Source organism: Fusarium odoratissimum (assembly GCF_000260195.1).
Source record: "Fusarium odoratissimum NRRL 54006 unplaced genomic scaffold supercont1.2, whole genome shotgun sequence".
Lineage (NCBI taxonomy): Eukaryota > Fungi > Ascomycota > Sordariomycetes > Hypocreales > Nectriaceae > Fusarium > Fusarium odoratissimum.
In genome coordinates this window covers 141123-160396 of record NW_022158688.1, presented here as the reverse complement: position 1 = coordinate 160396, position 19274 = coordinate 141123, and the positions used below count along the sequence as shown (strand labels likewise).

At 48.9% G+C, this 19274-nt stretch overlaps 8 protein-coding genes across 8 annotated transcripts; 5 read left to right on the top strand and 3 right to left on the bottom strand.

Moving 5' to 3' along the window:
• Positions 1-132: 132 nt before the first annotated feature.
• FOIG_01633 (uncharacterized protein) lies at positions 133-2155 on the top strand (the record flags this gene model as incomplete). The annotated part of the gene is made up of 4 exons (XM_031198605.1): positions 133-952; positions 1001-1281; positions 1329-1448; positions 1509-2155. The coding sequence occupies exons 1-4, from the start codon at positions 378-380 to the stop codon at positions 2153-2155; spliced, it is 1623 nt and encodes a 540-aa protein (XP_031070642.1). The 5' UTR covers positions 133-377.
• A 1381-nt stretch (positions 2156-3536) lies between these two features.
• FOIG_01632 (uncharacterized protein) lies at positions 3537-5216 on the bottom strand (the record flags this gene model as incomplete). Its single annotated transcript, XM_031198604.1, has 3 exons — positions 3537-4686; positions 4753-4924; positions 5003-5216. 3 exons carry the CDS (start codon positions 5214-5216, stop codon positions 3537-3539), a joined length of 1536 nt encoding a protein of 511 aa, XP_031070641.1.
• A 1140-nt stretch (positions 5217-6356) lies between these two features.
• Positions 6357-8103, bottom strand: FOIG_01631 (uncharacterized protein; the record flags this gene model as incomplete). Its single annotated transcript, XM_031198603.1, has 2 exons — positions 6357-7367; positions 7450-8103. 2 exons carry the CDS (start codon positions 8101-8103, stop codon positions 6357-6359), a joined length of 1665 nt encoding a protein of 554 aa, XP_031070640.1.
• Positions 8104-8794: 691 nt separating this feature from the next.
• Positions 8795-11054, top strand: FOIG_01630 (uncharacterized protein; the record flags this gene model as incomplete). The annotated part of the gene is made up of 6 exons (XM_031198602.1): positions 8795-9073; positions 9139-9879; positions 9955-10042; positions 10099-10523; positions 10586-10644; positions 10715-11054. 6 exons carry the CDS (start codon positions 8795-8797, stop codon positions 11052-11054), a joined length of 1932 nt encoding a protein of 643 aa, XP_031070639.1.
• Positions 11055-11228: 174 nt separating this feature from the next.
• FOIG_01629 (uncharacterized protein) lies at positions 11229-12634 on the bottom strand (the record flags this gene model as incomplete). Its single annotated transcript, XM_031198601.1, has 3 exons — positions 11229-11402; positions 11468-12325; positions 12392-12634. 3 exons carry the CDS (start codon positions 12632-12634, stop codon positions 11229-11231), a joined length of 1275 nt encoding a protein of 424 aa, XP_031070638.1.
• Positions 12635-13528: 894 nt separating this feature from the next.
• Positions 13529-14834, top strand: FOIG_01628 (uncharacterized protein; the record flags this gene model as incomplete). The annotated part of the gene is made up of 5 exons (XM_031198600.1): positions 13529-13679; positions 13755-13893; positions 13959-14164; positions 14223-14593; positions 14649-14834. 5 exons carry the CDS (start codon positions 13529-13531, stop codon positions 14832-14834), a joined length of 1053 nt encoding a protein of 350 aa, XP_031070637.1.
• Positions 14835-15106: 272 nt separating this feature from the next.
• Positions 15107-16338, top strand: FOIG_01627 (uncharacterized protein). Its single transcript, XM_031198599.1, has 2 exons — positions 15107-15385; positions 15506-16338. Exons 1-2 carry the CDS (start codon positions 15173-15175, stop codon positions 16226-16228), a joined length of 936 nt encoding a protein of 311 aa, XP_031070636.1. The 5' UTR covers positions 15107-15172; the 3' UTR covers positions 16229-16338.
• Positions 16339-16760: 422 nt separating this feature from the next.
• Positions 16761-18296, top strand: FOIG_01626 (uncharacterized protein). The gene has a single exon (XM_031198598.1). The coding sequence runs from the start codon at positions 16779-16781 to the stop codon at positions 18114-18116; it is 1338 nt and encodes a 445-aa protein (XP_031070635.1). The 5' UTR covers positions 16761-16778; the 3' UTR covers positions 18117-18296.
• The last annotated feature ends 978 nt before the right edge of the window (positions 18297-19274 follow it).

Genomic DNA, 19274 nt, shown 5'->3' with positions numbered 1-19274 from the left:
CACTCATGACTATGAGCAATTCTCTGGTGATGCAAAGACTTCACAGTTGCCCGATGAGTTTCCCGTTGCATGGCCCGACACATGGAACGACCCCCATGAGCAATATGCGGAGTTCCCCCAGAAATTTGGTCTCGACCCCGCAAAGTTTAGCTGCAACGCTATCGAATTGATGGGGTGAATGACACCCGAGTTTTCGGATGCTAACCAGGTGCACTCTAGGTTGGCAGACAATATAGGCAAAAGCAAGTCTCTCACTCCCGGTTTTTTATCACATCACAAACACATATATAAGACAACCAACCATGCAAGGTGACTTGCTCTTATCTCCAGTATCTCGTTCATTAACACCAACATTTCCTTTGGATTGATCCTTCGCCATGAACTTTCTTCGAAATCGTCTTCCGGCCCCAAAGCAGGACTTGCTCGCCAAGCAAGCCCGCCAGCAGGGTACCACCGATGCAGCCTACAAGCCTTCGCGCATATCTGAGCTCTCAAACGAGTCTCCAAGCTGGTACAAGTCGGCTGCGCGGAGACATCTTTACTTCCTGCTCTTCCCAGCATGTGTTGTGTCATATGCAACCTCTGGATATGATGGAAGTATGATGAACTCTCTGCAGACTGTCTCCTACTGGGATGACTTCTTTGACAACCCACGCGGATCTCAGCTTGGACTCATGAGCGCTATCATGTCGCTTGGCAGCATCTGTTCCACGCCCATTGCGCCTTTTGTTGCTGATAAATATGGCAGACGGTGGGGTATCACTACAGGAAGCATCATCATGATTGCTGGTGCTATTCTTCAGTGCGAGAGTACCAACTTTGCCATGTTTGTTATCAGCCGTTTCATTCTGGGTTTTGGACTGTCTTTTGCTACGACTGCGTCTCCTAGCATGGTTAGTGAGCTGTCTCACCCCAAGGATCGAGTCACCATTACAGCTATCTGCAACACTTGGTAAGTCAATCTTTGCTGTGTGTCCTTTGACTTTGCTGACTTGTCTAGTTGGTTCCTGGGCTCTATTGCAGCTGCTTGGATCACCTATGGCACTAGAGTAATTCCCAGCACATGGTCATGGAGAATCCCCTCCCTGCTTCAGATGGCACCCAGTCTCATCCAGCTATCGACTGTCTGGTTCCTCCCCGAATCCCCACGATGGCTCATCTCGAACGATCGCAGTGAAGAGGCCCTCGAAGCTCTTACGAGGTACCATGGAGAAGGTGTCAAGACTGAACTAGTAGAGCTGGAATACGAAGAGATTCGAGCCGCAATTGAGCAAGAGAAGTGTAGGTCGCTCGCTGCCTCTCTGTCATACTTTACTGACAGTCCGCAGTATCTGGTCAAACTACTTGGAAGTCTATGGTCAGCACCAAGGGTAACCGCTACAGGATGTTCCTCGTCATCTGCATGGGTCTAATGTCTCAATGGTCTGGAAATGGATTGATCTCTTACTGTAAGTCGACTTCACCAGTCACAATCTGACGGATCAATGGCTGACTTGATGACTCTGCAGATCTCTCTCGAGTCATGGACACTGTCGGCATCACGAACAAGAAGACACAAGCCCTGGTCAACGGTCTTATCAACATTTGGAACTGGGCCCTCGCTCTCACCAGCGCCTGCTTCGTCGATCGCGTTGGTCGCCGCCCTCTCTTCCGAATCTCTACAGTTGGCATGTTGCTTGTCTTTACAGGATGGACCATCGCATCGGAACGCTTTGCCGCCACGGAGGCCAAGTCTGCCGGTGTTGCGGTGATGGCTCTAATCTTCGTCTATGAGATCTTCTACTGCATGGCTTTCTCACCTCTCCCAGTGGCATACTCAGTTGAGGTTCTCCCGTACTCAATCCGGGCGAAGGGAATGGGTGTATATGTTCTTGCGACGAAATGTGCTGTTTTCGTCAACCAGTATGTCAACCCTGTTGGGTTGGACAGCATTGGGTGGCGTTACTACCTCGTCTACGTTGCTGTCCTCATTGTCGAGAGTTTCATCGCCTACGGTTGGTTCCTCGAAACTAAGGGTAAAGCCTTGGAGGAGATTGCTGTCATCTTTGATGGAGAGGCTGCAGACGTAACTGTGGACGAGCCTGTCAAGTCCAAAGTTTTCAGCACTGACGTACCAACGACTCTTGAGCAGGAGAATGTCGACCGCAAAGTCTAGGTTAAAGCTAGAAACAAAGATAATAAGTGAATGTTGAGTTTACTTTTCTCTTTTAATTATTAGATAGTATTAAAACTATTTTATTTAAATTAATATAATAACAAAGATCAAAGGTATTAGTGCAGGGTAGATGATCTTATCAATTAACCAATTACATACCCCTGTTAACACGCATCTAGCATTAGTGGTATGGCTGTCGCGAGCATCCTGTCACGAGCGCACGAGGTAGCCATTGATGCGAGAAATCTTCCAGGTGACAATGAGAGTCTGAATTGGGCATGTATGTGGTCCGGGGTTGTCTTCCACGGTCTTGATGGATCAACGCCAAGTGAGCAAGAGATGCAGAGAGACGCGCTACTCATCTCTGATCTTTAGCAATTACGGACCCAGAGTCAAGCGTCAAGGTATAATCTTTTTCTCTGTTAGGGCCATGGACCTCAGCTAATAGTCACTGTTGGAGCATGGAGTTGAACAATTTCTAAGATAGCACGAAGTACTACCCTTGGCAACGTTTAATATCAAGACTTGATGCCTGAGGTGTGAATCTGGAGCGCGTTTGCACACAGATCCACTAACGCGTTACTTTTCTCTGTATGTGGCTATGGAACAGCAATCCTTGGAGGGATCGAGCAAGTGGATAACACGTGAGTATCCTCGGATGGATCTTATCGATAAGCTCATCGCCTATAGATAGATGATTCAGAGATCTCGTCGTGGACCTTAGAAATGACGTACGTGACGCGTGAAGCTTTTAATACTTCTATTATTAGCATCCTTAGATCCTTTAGCGCATTTATGAGAATACCCCCGAGGTTTAAAGGATCTAAGATTCAGACGTCGAGATCATACACGACAATGTTGGCATCTGACCAGCGAAAATAGGTGGAGTGCGAGTTAACAAGTAGAGAAATAGTGGTCAGAGCATTGCTCATGTATTCCGTATATGGTAAGGGCAAATTGAATGTACAGGTTTGGAGACATCGACTAATGAGACGGAGGCTACGTTTCCAGCTTTGGTGTTGCTCAGGCTGCTGGAATATTAGTCAACGACATTTTATTCACTATACCAGCAAAGCTGGAGCTTCATGTAAACGGATTCCATTGTTTAACATATGGCCAGAGTTTATAAGAAGCACCGAATTGACCTACCTAATTAACGGCTTATGTATTGCACTCTTGGCTATTTAATAGTTTTATTTCATATATCAGTAATATAAAAGCTTTGCCCAAGACCTCTTCCTCCCACCAAGTTGGCAATCCTGCAGATTTCGTTGCTCCGAATTAGAATCCTACCGAGTTCTATGTGGTAATTGTAAGCTCGGAGCCATAGGCCTGAACTACAAATAACACACATCTGGCTCATGACTTGGGGACCAGAGTTCTAAGCGCTTTCCACAATCATGGTCTGCGATTTCTCTGTATCAACTGAGATTGTCCCGTTGCTGTTGACGCTGATGTTATTCCTCCTCATGTCCTTGGTCATCTGCCGCGCAACAGATACAGGGTTTCCGCCTTGAGAGAAGATAAGATCGACGTTCTCCAGCTTGAAGTTGCTCGTCTCTGGGTAGAAGAAGTAGAATGCGGGCACGAAGAGTAAGTTCGTAACCATGAAAATGAGATACGCTTTCCACTGCAGGCGATTGATGATAACTGGCGTGATCATGACGACAGTGAAATTCCACAGCCAGTTGGAGCTGATTCCTATCGCTGTTCCTCTAGTGCGGGATTCAAGGGGGAGGATCTCGGGAACATAAACCCAAGGAACGCAGTTGACGCTCATGCCGAAGATCAACATGTAAAGGAAAAAGAAAGCAACAGCCGCTGACGCACAGGTATGGCCGTTGGAGTAGCCGACCCTAGACAGGAGTACAGCCACCATGAGCATGCATATACTCAAGCCTGTGCAGCCCCAAATCATTGTCTTCCGGCGACCCATTCGATCTAGGGCAAAGGAGGGCAGAATCGAGCCAAACATAAACATCATATTGATGCAACCACCGAGAACCTGTAACATGCGCGGTGAGAGCCCGACGTTCTGAACCAAAACCGAAGGAATGTAATAGACAACGAGATTGATTCCTCCAGCTTGGTTCATGAATTGGACACCCCAGGCAAGCAGGATACGGTATCTGGTCCTGATGGCATCGTTCCTGAAGATGCTCAAGAAAGAATCGTTTTTATTCGCTGCGAGTTCGAGCTCGATGGCTTTCTGAATGGAAGTAGATTCCGAGACGATATATGGGTCTGACGGATCTTTGTCGTGGACCTGGCACAGGACGTTGATGGCTTCTTGATCACGGCCCTTTACGAACAGCCATCGCGGAGACTCTGGGAGTGCAAACACCAGAACTACAACGCCGATGGCGAAGACCATTTGGAAGGCAATGGGGAGACGCCAGGCGATGGCACCTCCAACGTAGGACATGCCGAAATCGAACCAGTATGCGATTGTAATGCCGACCCCGACGAAGAGGACTTCGCTCGACACAAGACGACCGCGGGATTCAGCTTCGCAAAGCTCGGATTGATACCTAACGTTGGCGGACGTATATCAGCTGACGGGTTGCTCTCTTTCAGAAGTGACTGAGGTAACTTACATGGGCACCGTTGAAGTCTTGATTCCTGTTCCCAAGCCAGTAACGACTCGTCCGATGACGAGATGAGGAACATTGTACGCAGTGGTTTGAAGTGTCGCCCCGACCAAGACTAAGACCATGGCAAGCCAGATGGTCCTGCGGCGGCCAAGCTTGTCTCCGACGAAGAAGTTGACTGTGATAGCAAAACGGGTCAGTACGTAAAGATCGAATATCTTTGAAGGGCCTTCAGTTGGGAATTTCCATCACTTACTCACACAGCCTGCCAGGCAGCCCAAGTTATAGCAGGATACTATGATTCCAGTCTTGGCGTCGTTCGGGTGGTCGAACTGGTTCTGCCAATCTTCGTTCTGCAGAATGCCACCGAAAACTCCTTGATCATAGCCAAAGAGTACAAATGCGACGAGACAGCAGATAGTTACGCCGGCTTGAACACTTGCGCCTCGCCCAAGACTGAACAATGCCATGATTTGGGAAAAGCGATAGAATGAAACTTGTCAATTTGGTATAAAGTAGGAGAAGAATCAGTTGCTTCTTTGAGTCCTGATATGATCAAAATATAGGAGCCGTGGAGGAAAGAGGCATCTTAAATGTTTATTCACTCCGTATCCCTGAATGACCTTCCCCAGAAAATTATGGGTGAAAACCTGGGGCGATGGAGTGTGGGGTAGAATGCAAACTAAGGTTTGCTTTCACTTGGCCTAGAGTTCTCCGTGGATTCATGCGATGAATTGCAAACACTAGGCACACTACGCTAGACGGGTACTTGGCGCTTACGCTTACAGTTGCCAGATTCACTGGACGTGGAAAAAATAATTATATGACGTCGACAAATTGGGCAATTTGATGCTCTGACGCCGGAAACAACTAAGCCAGTAGTTGTAGGTCTAGGCCAAACTAGCTATAAGGTAGCCCGGTTTACGTGTTTGCTAAGAGTAACTGAAGCAGATAGTTATGACGCCAAATCAATAGTGGCCTGCAATGTATCATCGCGACTCTTTACTTTACTTACAGTATGATAGATAATTGCCCCAAGCCTTCTTGAATCACTATCCTTAGTGAACTCTCGGTCCGTTTCTTACGTTGTCGTCGGCGAGTTTGCCCATCAGCATCAACACCAGCTTCGGTACCAGCACCACGACGGGCCTCGAAGAAGCCAACGGCATCCTCAGGTCTATTAAAGACAACATCACAATAGCAAGAGCTTTCTAGTTAACAAAGTTTTCATGCTCTGAGATTTATATGTCATAGTATTATCAAGGGCTATCTAGTTATCAAACACTGGAAATAGGTGCCGACATATGATAAGGACTATAGGTATGGGCATAGTGATAAGCAATCGCAAAGCCTGCAGCTTCCCTCTGTAATCAATTCGCGGTCAAGAGGGTGAAGTCAAGTATTTTTGGATGAAGTGCAATACAGGTCAGCTGATACATGTACATTTCGGGATCTATTAATTCGTTAGGTATCTGAGAGGGTAATAGATCTCTACAGAAAGTGCTCATAAGCCGAATCCCATTAAGAAAGATTTATTACTCTAAACTCTGGTGGATAGATGCTATCTAAGACTCATAGAACCATGTACCGAGATTACATCAGTGTATTCTCTATCTAAGCGATAGCGAGGGAAAGAAATTCTGCAAGTATGGCGAAATGAGCTCCGAATACCTGTCAGAATCTTTAAGTGACATCACAGCAAGGGAGCCCACGCCCAGGCTCAGCAGTGCACTGGTCAAGACTCTGGAAATCGAAGACTTGGGGCTTTCCACCCTGCGAACTTCAAAATCAGACCAGCGTGGGAATATGGTCCGCAGCCAGTAGAGAAACATGGGGTCGGGGTAGATAAAGGTGTTCTTCTTGGTCTCGGGGTCCATCCACCAACTCTGACAGCCACTGTTGAAGACGAGGTTCTTGAGCCTCCCGTGCACCCAAGCCAGGTCACGGCGTTGAGCCTCGGGCTTGACCATGATTGAAGCCGCAGGGGCACTTCCACTGAGGACTTGACGTAGCAGACGGCAGGTGTAGTTGATCTGGCATTCGGAATGGAAGATGACCGAGTGCTGGCCCGTAGCAGCGTTGGGACCATATAAGATGAAGAAATTGGGGAACCCTGTGACGACAGTGCCCTTGTAAGCTTCAGCGCCACCCGTGGAGTCCCAGACTTGATGCAAGTCCCGGCCATTCTCGCCCTTGACCTGGATCGGGTGAAGCCACTTCTGGGTCATGAAGCCCGTTGCGAAAATGATAGCGTCTGCTGGGTACGTCTCGCCGCTCGCCGTCTCGACGTGGCGCGGGCCTATCTTGACGGCATTGTCCTTGGCCAAGTGCATGTTTGGCGAATGCAGTGCAGCGAGATATGTGGCTGTATTGACGCGTCTCTTGCAGCCAGGTTCATAGTTTGGCTTCAGTACTTGGCGGTACTGGGAAGGCGCGTCATTCTCGATATAAGAATTGGTAGTATCGCGGATCTTCTGCCTCATGCGCGCTCCGTCTTTGGTCATGAGGAAAGAGTAGAACACTTTTTCGAGCTCCCAGGCGAGGAACACGCGGTATATGCGCGCGGCGAGCGGGATGTACTTCATTGTGAGCTTAAAGGCAGATGAATAAGTTGGGTTCCCCTAGAAATGGATATCGGTTAGATCGAGCTTGGCATGAATCGGATAAATCATAGATGAGAGAAAGATCAGGAGAGTATCTTACCCTTTTAGTCCACCAGTGGGCGCTCCTAACCAGTTGAGTAACCTGCCCCTTAGGCGCAACTTGCTTAACGAGCTCAGGAACGAACTGTGTTGCGGAAGCACCGTTGCCTAAGACGACGATGTTCTTGTTCCTGACCTCGAGCGAGTCGTCCCATCGAGCGCTGTGGAACATCTTTCCCTGGAAGGATTCAGCGCCCTCAAGCTGTGGAATGTAAGGCCGATCGAGGGTGCCCACTGCGCTCACGACGACTGGCGCTTCGCGGACGAACGTTTGTCCAGTTTCGGTGTTCTGAAAGGTACAGATCCAGAGCGAGCGGGCCGAGTCCCAGCGCAAATCGAGGCACATTGTGTTGAACTGGCAGCGGGGCAGGATATCGTATCTATCAGCTACAGACATGAAGTACCTGTGAAGCTCATCACGTCCCGGGTACATGCTTGTCCAGTCGGGGTTCAGTGCAAAGCTGTAAGAGTAGAAATGACTGGGGATGTCGCAAGCACATGCGGGATATCGATTATGCCACCAGGTGCCGCCGATATTGTCGGACTTTTCGTAGATGGTGAAGTTGTCATGTCCGAGAAGACGCTTGAGTTGGATGGCCATACCAAGGCCCGAGATACCACCGCCGACGATGATAACCTCTTTGGAGCTAGCCATTTTGGATGGAAGTTGATTTGGAATTGGGATACAAAAACACGAAAGGGAGCCAGAACGATATGTTGCATAAGACCATTCTGCCTGCTACGGCTGTCTCTATGCTCCTTTTATGATTTTCGACATCTTTGACCTGTCAGCCAATTGATGTGTAGGGGCGATGTGCCTGGAGACGAGTCTGGGGGTGAGACGGCAGCGCTTAGAGTTGCGTTCCCTCAGATAATGGACCCACCATTATTAATAGCGGGGATGAGGACAGACAGCAACTCTAACCCCCGGCTTCGCAAAGCAATAGAGAGGACAGCTCAAGGCGCTAGTTAGTGGCTTCAGAACCCCGCGGAAGTCATAGCACTAGCGCCAAACTGGGCACGCTCTAGGCCTTCAAAGACATTTTTAATGTCAGGTCGACCCGCTGCAGGGAGAGAAATCTCACAAACAGTCTACTCCAACCGCGCAGTCAACAGGACAACGACCTTGCCTTACCTACTCTCAGCACACGCACAATTCATAACACGCAATGCCAGCCCCGCAGTCCCGCAAATCACTCAGCCCGTTTCCGGTAGCGTCCACCAGGAAGAGGAAAAAACACAGTCGTTCCCGGTCAGGATGGTAACGAACCCCTTCCAGGAGAGATCCAATGTTAACCAACACTCACTGAACTGAAAAGCCTCACCTGTCGACGGCGGAGACGAAAATGTGGGTTTTGTCTAGTTTGCTTTTCATCTTTATCCTTCTCTCTCCTAAAAGTCAACCAACGCGTCTAACTGGTGGATTCTTAGGTGATGGCCATCATCCTACTTGCCAAGAATGCCAGGCGCGTGGGGTTGAATGCGCCTGGGGATTGAAGGTTTCCTTTCACGCTTCTAGGTCGCTACAGCTGTCCTTGGAACACACTGCTGCCCTGTTTGACCTCGACAAGCAGAGACAAGAAGCTCAATCCGATGGGTCTGGACCTGACCAACAACCACTCGTTGTAAGTGTCATCCACTCCACTCTCTTGCTTCGACAATCACAACCTGACATAAATGATGTATCGAGATCATTGACGATACTGAGGAGGTTATTCGCTCCTTTTGCAAAGAGGATGGTGGATCGTCTATTGCTGATGAGTCAGATGGCGATACTCCCCAGCATTCTTTCCAGGAACACGATGAGTCTACCTCAACCGTCATTGAAAATGACGCAAGCTCTCACGAGGCCTTTTTCAGAACTGAAAATGAGGAGGCACGGAACGAGAATGCCAGTCTTGGTAGTCTGGATAGCGACGCTGTTGGCCAGGACAGAGCGTTTCACCACCTCCATCTGATACCTCCAGACCTTGCCACCACCCCGTTGATCCCTGCCCATTGGATGGCCGATCTTCCTTTTGCCCCCTTCTCCCTAGGACAGGCCATTTCTCGGGGCGTTTCTCCTCAGCCTGAGCCAAGGTTTCCCGTTTCGCAAAGCATCAAAGTTCATCTCATGTCTGCTTACATTAGAGAGACAGCGACATGGTGTGAAACCACAGACTCGGAGATGCATTTCTCCGCCAAGAGCATCCACCAGATGATGGACTCGAAACCCTTCGTTGCAGCAGCCATGTCACTCGCCTCCCGCCAATTAGATGTGACTCAAGGTTGTACCCGGCACATCACGCTCGAGCTTTATCAGTACGCCATTCGTCTCCTGCTGGGACATGATCCTGCGGAAGCAGACTCGTGCATCCTGGCAACATGCACAATTCTTTGTGTCTATGAAATGATGGCATCAAGCGTTTCCGAGTGGAGACGTCACCTCAAGGTGTGCCATGATATCCCCAATTATCCCCTACGTTGACCAAGGCGAGTGGGGGCTGACCTGTATGTGTACTTATAGGGCTGCGCTGGGTTACTAAGGATGCGCAAATGGAACGGGAATAGTAAGGGCATAGTAAAAACCTGCTTCTGGGCTTTCGCACGCATAGGTGCGACGTACCCCTTACTGGCAACGGATCCTTTCTCAGCTGCTAACGTATGGCAGATGTATGGGCCGCGTTTTTGATGAACCAGACCACGTTGATCCCAACAGACTCATGGGTAGATCAAGACTCTCTGTTCTTGGTTGCCGAGAAAGGAGACCCTGATGACTACTGCAACTTGGCAATCTTGATATTCGCCAAGATCATCAATGTTCTCAATGGTGAGGATAGCGCTGGAGTTACCTCTATCACTGGACCCAAAGCCAAAGTCCAGGCGTTATGGGACGAGCTTCAGCGATGGAGATGCTGGCGCCCTCAGAGTGTAAAGCCATTACTGAGAGTCGGCGAATCAGACCAGGGTCCCTTTCCTACTATCGTGTTTGCTCTGTACGCATCGGTATGCGGAAATACATTTTACCACGCCGGGTCAATCCTTCTACTGCAAAGCGGATTAGTTACGCCTAACCCTACTCTGGACATGGCAGATGTAGTATGTTCCCAGGCCAGCCCGGGCAAGTGAGAATCGGTGGCAGAACTGACATGATACAGCTCAGTCCTGTTTGGCATGCTAGGGAGCTCGGGGGTATTTCTACTAGCAACCCTTCTCAGTAAGCTTACTGTCCCGCCAGCTCTATGTTATGGTCTCTAGATGTTTTCTAACTTTGACCTGAATTGCAGCGCAAACTGGGTGAATCACCTTCAGCCCTTGTACATCGCCGGGAGGGCATTTGCTGGGTCACCCAAGCAGCCGCTTGCAATTCAGCCAGGACATGGAAGTTGTTGGTCGAGACATCTGCGGCAGACCGACCATGGATCGACGGAGAGTGAGAGGTTTGAAGCCAACACCTATTCTGTGGTGGATACAGCCGAGGGCTGGAATAGCCCAACAGAACCTGAGGATTTCGCCGCCGAAAAGATTGCTCTTTTGAAGCACTTGGCCAAGATTGAACGCGAGACAGGCTGGAAAACCACGGAACGGGCGAAAGATTTAAGAATACTCTGGGACTTGGAGAACTAACAAAAACTCAATACCAACGCATACAACAATATGTTTTAAACTGGTGAGGCATCGTGATTCTTTAGCAAGAATTTGAGGTGAAAGGCCAAGCCACCTTGCACTATGTTGCACTTTGACTTTACATGGGCGTCTTCAACGGCTTCATCGACGAGCCCTTCTATCGACTAATAGCCACTATAACCCCCCTTCTGTACCCTTGATCGACTTTCGTACGGATTCCGAAGCGAAGAATGTTCTCATATCCTGAACAAACACATCCGGACATTCCAGAGATGAGAAATGCCCCCCCACTCTGTACTCTTTCCAGTCCTGGATATTCGCAGCTTGCTGAGCCCAATCCTTAGGGCACTGGTGGAAAAAGGAAAAGCCTCTAGTCAGTTTCTTGTCGAAGCGCACTAACAGGGGTTACTAACATGTAACTGCTCTTTGGCATACATACTGACGCCCGTGGGGCAATCAACATAGGTCTCAAAAGTCCTCTCAGCCTCTCGTCGAGAGCCAAAGGCTTCACGATAGAATCTCAAGCCGGGCGTCGCCCCTTGGATCCAATGCATGACGACTAGGGTTATAACTGTCTCAGGGTCGAAAGCTTCGTCGACGTGACCCCAGTCATGGAACTTTTCAACGAACCAGGCCAGCAGACCAACTGGGGAATCGCCCAGAGCGAATCCTAGCGTCTGAGGCCTGGTCTTCTGTTGTTCTAGATAGCCGCTCTGGTCGACCTCGAAATTCCTCCTCACGCGCACGGCCTCCAGCTCGAATTCAGAGTAGAAGAGGCCGGAAAGGCACCAGCGTAGGTAGGCCATGGGGGCAGACCACAAAGTGGGCGGTGGCACAGGGAACATGTTCAGGTGTTGAGCACGGACGATGCCCGGGAACTGGATAGCTATTGATCTGGTGATGAAGGATCCAAAGTCGCCGCCTTGAGTTACGAACCACTTGTACCCGAGCACCTCCGTCATGAGGAGCTTGTATGCCCGAGCCACGACCTCTGGACCTACTCCTGACTTTGTCGGCGCAGGAGAGAAGCCGAATCCTGGGATAGAGGGCGCAACGACGTGGAAGGACGGGTCGGTCGACTTTTCTGGTCTGCTTAGAGGAATGACTACTTTGGATGCTTCCACGAAGGAACCTGGCCAGCCATGCGAGAAGAGAAGTGGAGTGGCATTGGGACTGGATGATTTCGCATGCGTGAAGTGCAAGACCAGCGGTCCGTAGCCTGGCACTTGAAGCTTCACAAGATAGTGATTGAACGTGTCGTTGAGGAATTTCTGTAAGTTAAACCGCTTAGTTAGCCGTATTCCGCCATAATTTCTGAGCACTCAGTACCAACTAACCTCCTGCTTTGCCCAGTCGTACTTGTTACGCCAGTACTGGGCCAGCCGAATCACCTCGGCCACCTTTGCACCCTGCAACCAATCCTCGGGGCCGAAGTCGCTCTGCTCGAACGGAAATCGAGCAAGATCGAGCTTCTGTCGCGTAAGCTGGATCAAGTCTTGGCTGAAGCGAACAGAGAAAGGGACAGGCTGGTTAAGCTTGAGCTCCGATTCTGATGGAAGGCAAAGATCCGAGAAGCTCATGGTGCAATTAACTTAGTAGAAGGAGTCTGTGAGAATAGTTGCTGAAGGGATTGTGGGAATGGTGAAGAAGTTGTCAACTTTTGGGAGAATAATTAAGAGCACTGACGCAAGCAAAGCAAATGCGGGAGGAAAAGCCTGGTGCTAAATTCTGTTGCTGCTTAATGAAGTCCTTTTGGGTTCTTTGAGAGAGGAGTGAATAATTAATCAACTAAAAAGCTGCAACTGCATGCACCTCCCCCTGCAGTGCTTTGTACCATAGAATGTCAGGGTATCCCAAGCAGCGTTTGCACATACCATTCTCTGTCCCTCGCCTTTCGCCGACGCCTCTGACGTGGGGCCTTGCACTAGCGGCGCTTCTACATGCCTTGTCTTGGACCCGTCCACGTAGAGCCCCGCTCGGCACCTCCAACGGGACTTTCCATCTCCGTCACGCCCCATTCTTGTTTTGGACAAGGAATCAGCTAACGTTATTGCTCCCATTTCGACATTCATGGGCTATACACCACTTGGTTCAAGCAGAGAATTATGACTGTTTAGCTATGGGTAAGCTACCTTGCTCAACAGTACGTTTGTAATCTGATCAGATAGACATTAGGGAATTTCAACCAAGTAACGGATCGTTGGTAAAACACCACAAACTATTGTCTTTGATCGTGACAGGCGTAGTGTGGAGCAGGAAAACTGACTGTGGTTCATTCCAGGACTTAGGAGTCGGTGATTATCAATCAATGATGCCCACTTGACAGTAACGGCATGAAGCATTGATGACAGAATGCGTCCTTGCCACCCGTCGGTTTTATAAACAGCTCTTTTCCCATGAGCAATGTTTGAAACACCAAACAACACCACCCACCCAGGCTATCTTCTCGACTCCCTATACGTACCTCTTTTGCAATGTCACTTCCAGCATCTGCCGAGGCCCTGGTTATCAGGCTCGACAGTACTAACACCCCAAGGCTTGTCAAGGAGACGGTACCCGTGCCCAAGCCTGGCGAGCATCAGCTTTTGGTCAAAGTGTCTTACGTAGCCCAGAACCCAACAGATGGTAAGACTTCCTCGCTTCAGTCATGGCCAAGATTGCCGGCTCCCATTCATGCACTGTTAACCATATCCAATACAGTCCAGTCATTTGACAGCAACGCCTTCGGTGATGGTGCCATCCTGGGCTGCGACTTTGTTGGCGTGGTTGAAGAAATCGGTCCGAATGTGACAAGAATCGCCAAGGGAACGACCATTGCGGGCTTGATCTGGGGAGGTGGGTTCTAGCATCTTCCAGACTTACTGTTGTGTACCCCAATGGATGACTGATCTAAGACCTAGGAAGCATCAAGGGCCTTGGGGGATACAGCCAGTACACCATTGCTGATGAACGAATTTGCTTTCCAGTTCCTCAGCAGCTGAGCCCAGAGGCAGCATCTACCATTCCCCTCGCGTCCTGCACAGCTGCACTCAGTCTCTTTTCAAAAGACTGTCTAGCCATTGACACCAGCGGTGAAGAAAAACCTGCGGTTCTGATTTGGGGTGGCAGCTGTAGGTCATTCCGTCGCGATTTTCTGCTTATTCGCCTTTGTGGCTAATCATAGTATAGCAAGTGTAGGACTTTACGCGATCCAAATTGCGAGATTGAACGGACTGGAAATCATTACGACCTGCAGTCCAAAGCATCACTATCTTGTCAAGTCTTATGGAGCGATGGAAGCATTTGACTATCGAGACCCGCAGGTGGTTGAGAAGATCCGACAGGCAGCTCCCGGTCTTCGATACGTGTTTGATACTATCGGAAACACGACCTCTTCCAACATGGCCTCACGCGCAATCTCTCACCAAGACGGCGTCCTCTGCACCGTCCGCCCCGGCAAAGCTAACACCGAAGAGGTGGATAAGGGTGTCAAGATTACTGACGTCCTCGTCTGGACAGCTTTTATGAAAGAGCATCGCTATGGGAAATTCCACTGGCCGGTAAGCACGTGCATCAATGAGATGGAATGGATTTAAAAGCTTACGAGTCTAATAGGCTAGTCAAGAAGACCACAAACTTGCTTCGGATTTCTTTCAGAAGTTACCTGCGCTTCTTTCTTCGGGCCAGATCAAGCCAAACTCTTATAAGCTCTTCAAGAACGGTTTTGACGACGTATCCCGGGGATTTCAGGAGTACCGCGACGGTAGTATCTCAAACTATAAGATTGTTTACAAGGTTTAGGACAGGGGAATAATACTTAGTTTATTATAAAGACTAAAAGATGATAAAACTGAGAGTATTATTGACTTTACATAACTAAGACCTAGAGACTTTATATTTATTTAGGAGACAGATAAGTCGCGTTAATATTGGCTTGCTCTGTTGACTCGGAGATGGTGTCCTTCCTTATTGGTCCCCAGATTTATGTGGCACGTGCAGGGTCCACCCCAGCCTTTGTCCTACTTCTTCGTCCCCCATTCAACCCCCAGTGATCCCTGCATATGGCATAGGAATTCAAAAGCTAACCTAGCACCCACGACTTGCTTCCAACCTTTGCCAAACAAACAGATAAAGCGACAATGGAAGGCTTTGAGCTTCTAACTCCCCCCTTAGGGTTCCAGAACGGCTCCGCCCGTCTTCTCACGGGAGACCTGGTCGTGCGGGACATTGAGCGCTGGTGTCGTCGAAAAGCTGAGAAGGGTGGCGTCAAGCCAGTCATGGCCGTTATCTTCTTTAACACAGGCACTGAGGCAGTAGACTATGTCAAGATCAAGGCTCACGTTGCTGCACGGGTAAGTTCAACAGTTTCCCCATCCCGATCAGGGACCGGATTGAGGACAATAGCTGCGATGTGGCATAAGATACTCCCCGGCGTCTGCCTTGCAGAGCTTAATTGACCCACCGCGTAATAGGCTGGCGTCAGCTATTGGGTATATGAGATGCCCGTCGACGCACCAACAATACAGGTCATGAGCCAAGTCAAGAAGCTGAACAAGAACCCTCAAATCCACGGCATCCTTATACAGCGCCCGTTGCCGCGCCAGTTGAATGAACCAGAGATCATGGGATATATCGATCCTGTTAAGAACATTGAGGAGTACGCTAAATGCCAGGCCGACAATATTGCTGCAGACGCCTTGGTCCGCTTGTTGGCCAGGTATGGGTTGCTAGAGTCAGCACAGCAGGCCAGAATCCAGATTGTCGGTTTTGGGAACATCATTACGAAAGAGTTCATCAAGCAGATGAAGCGCCAATTCCCCCACGTAAGCGCGTCTAAAGACTTCGATCCATCCTATGATGCCAGTCAAGACACACGTGAAGCTCTTCAGAAGGAAGTTCAGAGACCACGCGCTTCCATAATCATCTCGGAAATGCATCGCGGACCCGGTTTCATCAAAGCGTCCATGGTCAAGCCAGAAGTGAGTGTCTTGGTTGATCTTGGCTTCTATGCTACAGAAAAGGGCGTCATCGGCGATGTGAGCCACTCCCTCTTTGACAGGAGTGATCTAGCCATTGCCCCGACACCGGGAGGAGTCCTTCCCATCTTGTTATGGATCATGATGGAGCGGACGATCAAGGCCAAGCAGATGATCGCGAAGGAAGAGCTGCGAGGGTCTTGTTGCTTAACCATGTAAGACTAGCAGAGGTGGCAGAGAACTTAGATTCTTAGATGTTATTAAGCATAGCCTATAAAATGAAAACCTCATCTTATCTCAAAACAGAGGAGATCAGAAGTGTGTAGCAAATGAATCATATGTTTATTTATAGAAGAGATAGTGTGCAGAGATTCCTTACCCTTCCAAAGTCGCCGCTTAACCACTCTATATCCTTAAGAACTCAAGGTAGCACCGACAAATCACCATGGTCTATATTAAATCTCAAACCTGCATTCTCTGCCTTAATATAATAGATACTTTAATAGAAGCCAGGGTAGACTTTGACCTAATAAAATCTGTTCAATACTGCAGCAGTTGCCTTCTGCATTGATTATATGACTTAATAGCATTTTGGTACTCCCATCGGGCGTGACGACATGGTCTTTGTGAAGATCATCTTGCCTTCAGCCTAATCAGGCAGCGGCCGCAGCCAACGAGTCAGCGGGGTCATGGCCCGGCCCGTCCACTTCCCTCCATTTCCCTCCATTTCTTTCACGACCACCTGTTATATCGCGTACTTAAAACCGTCATGAACCGCGAAAAGGAAAACGATTACACAAATACATCCGGTATTGATGAGGAAAGTCTCAAATGTCCAAATCCCATTACCAGTCAAGGAGCCGGAAGCCGCCGTGCCCGGGCCGAGAGCAGCTGCGTACGGTGGTGGGAGGGCCTCCGCACCCGCTCACCATTCTCGCAATCCATGATACCTCTAGAGCCTCTAAGTTCGGCAGAAGGGGACTTTCTAGCAATGCCTAGCTATCCTGCCGAGGCGGAGGCGCGGACCCGTGCCATTGACAGATACCTCGCTGCCGAGTCCCAGCGGAGGAAACGGCAATTGAAGATCGTCCTTTTCGGCGATGAGCACGGCAAGAGTCATTTTTTGAAGCAAACCCGCCTTCTTGAGCTCCCGCTTTCCAATGACGAACGCGCAAATGTTCGAGTCGAGGCGAGGCGCTTCGTCGCGTCGATATGCCGGGAATGCTTGCTGATTGTTGAAGCATGTGCGGGCTATCCAGAATGGATTAATGTCCATCCAGTCCTGGGGCGTGTCAAGGAGTTTGTGTCGCGCGAAGAAACCGAAGACGAAGAAACGGTTGAAAGCATGGTGAACCTGTATTGCGACGAAGAACTGCGGCTCGCACTTAAGCAGTTTGGCCATAACCTCGAAAACATCGAGCGACGATTCTTGAATGGCCGCTTTCCGCATATCCTTACTTGCCCCTGCACTGGAAATGGTAATCTGAGTAAGCTCTTGAAGCGAATCTTTGCGCCAGAGTACGTCCCTACAGAGCATGACTGGTTCCACTTTGACCAGCGCCGTTTGGAGCCAGTGGCCCAGGAGGCTCTCATCCATCGAGACAGCCACACGATGCGATTTTTACAAATCACGGATAGGTCAACACAGAGGCGAAAATGGATTCACATTTTGGTGGATGACGCGGCCTGTGTTCTTTTTATCTCTGACCTGGCCATCTATGACCAGAGTCTGCTGGAAGATGAGACCATAAACAGGCTCCACGAGGATTTCCTGCTCTTTAGCTCGTTGGTCAACTCAAGATGGTTCACCCAAACGCCATTCTTCGTCATTTTGTCAAATGTCTCGGCCTTTAGAAACAAGATTCTGCAGTCGCCGCTGTCGAAATGGTTTCCCCAATTCAAGGGAGGCAGTGACGGAGATGCAGCGCTCAAGTTCATTAAAGACCGGTTCCAGGAACTTGCGAAAGCTAACCAAAATGTGTATATACACGTTGCAGATATTCATAGTGCAGAGGGCGTGATAGCTGCCATTGAGACTATGGAAAATACGTCACTTAGTAAAGTTTTAAAAGAGCTTGGTATGCCTCCTGTCAAGTGTAAAAACTAGTCTTTAAGAACTTTACCCTTTGCCGGGCTTAATTCTATTAGTAGCGCGCTTTCCATAGCTTCCCTATTTGCTTTAAAGGCCATGGCGAGCACGAATTATATCCTTTACTAAGCAGCAGCTCGGCAAGATTGCTTGCAGAGCGTCTACTAGCCTGAAGACTATGATCTGCTTCTTATTTCACACTTTTCTTTTCTTGTATTAGTTTAAGGTTTAAAATTTAACTCTTCTAATTGGCGCATTCTCGGTATCTTGTTCTGTTTGAGTATGTGTCACGAACATTTTACCCTCTTTCCCAATTGCTTCCCACTAAGAGTCTTCAACTTCATAGGCTAATACATCATTGTCTCTTTGGATCTTTTATTGATGGTCAGTTCACTCAATTAGTGCAAAAAAAAAAAAAAAAAAAAAAAAAAAGCTGCCTACCTGAGCTACTAATAGTAAACCTATTGCATAGCATCACGTGTACTCAGTAGGTCCTGTCATTATGCGACTACGAAAAACACCAAGAGCTACTGAATTTTGCACCGTATTCACCTGAGACAACCCAGACTAATGACACAACATGATGGCCATGAGAAATCACCGGCAATATTACCCCATTTAGGTACTATAGACAGGTGTATATTGCCCGAACCTACTACGAAAATGGCAGACGGCATGGCCAAGGAGGCTAATTTCAATGACGGATCCATGGTGGACTTTGCTTCGACTTCGGGCACTGGCTCTCCCTAGAGAAGGGAAAATGAGAGCACCTCAAAGGGCACACTATTATGAGGCTTTCAGACAACCTGTGGACACTGGAAACTGACGCGCCGGCAGTCCCGCTACCCCTTCATCGAGGAAAGATACAGAGCCTTGCCAGGCTCATCCGGCACCACCATCATCGTTCTATTCAAAATTTCCATTGTCTCATTGTAATTTCAACTTATCATCCGTCTTCAATCCCAACTGTTCTTGTCATTAGTCTCTTTCTTCAATAATGGCAGACCTTCTAACATCTCTTCGGTTCACTTACGATGGATAGCTCGATTACTTTGAAATCAGTCCTGCAACCTACGTTCTCGAGTTATAACCATCAGTGGCGATTGTCTAGCTTTTCATGCATTATTTTGATGCTTCATATACTTGAACTTTGTGTACTGTCACTTCAAAATTTCA

Bases quoted from the DNA above. Each gene is read 5' to 3' on its own strand.
- FOIG_01626 (XM_031198598.1), top strand. From the start codon at position 16,779: ATGAACCGCGAAAAGGAAAACGATTACACAAATACATCCGGTATTGAT.
- FOIG_01627 (XM_031198599.1), top strand. From the start codon at position 15,173: ATGGAAGGCTTTGAGCTTCTAACTCCCCCCTTAGGGTTCCAGAACGGC. The intron at 15,386-15,505 runs GTAAGTTCAACA...ACCGCGTAATAG, and splicing joins AGGCTCACGTTGCTGCACGG to GCTGGCGTCAGCTATTGGGT.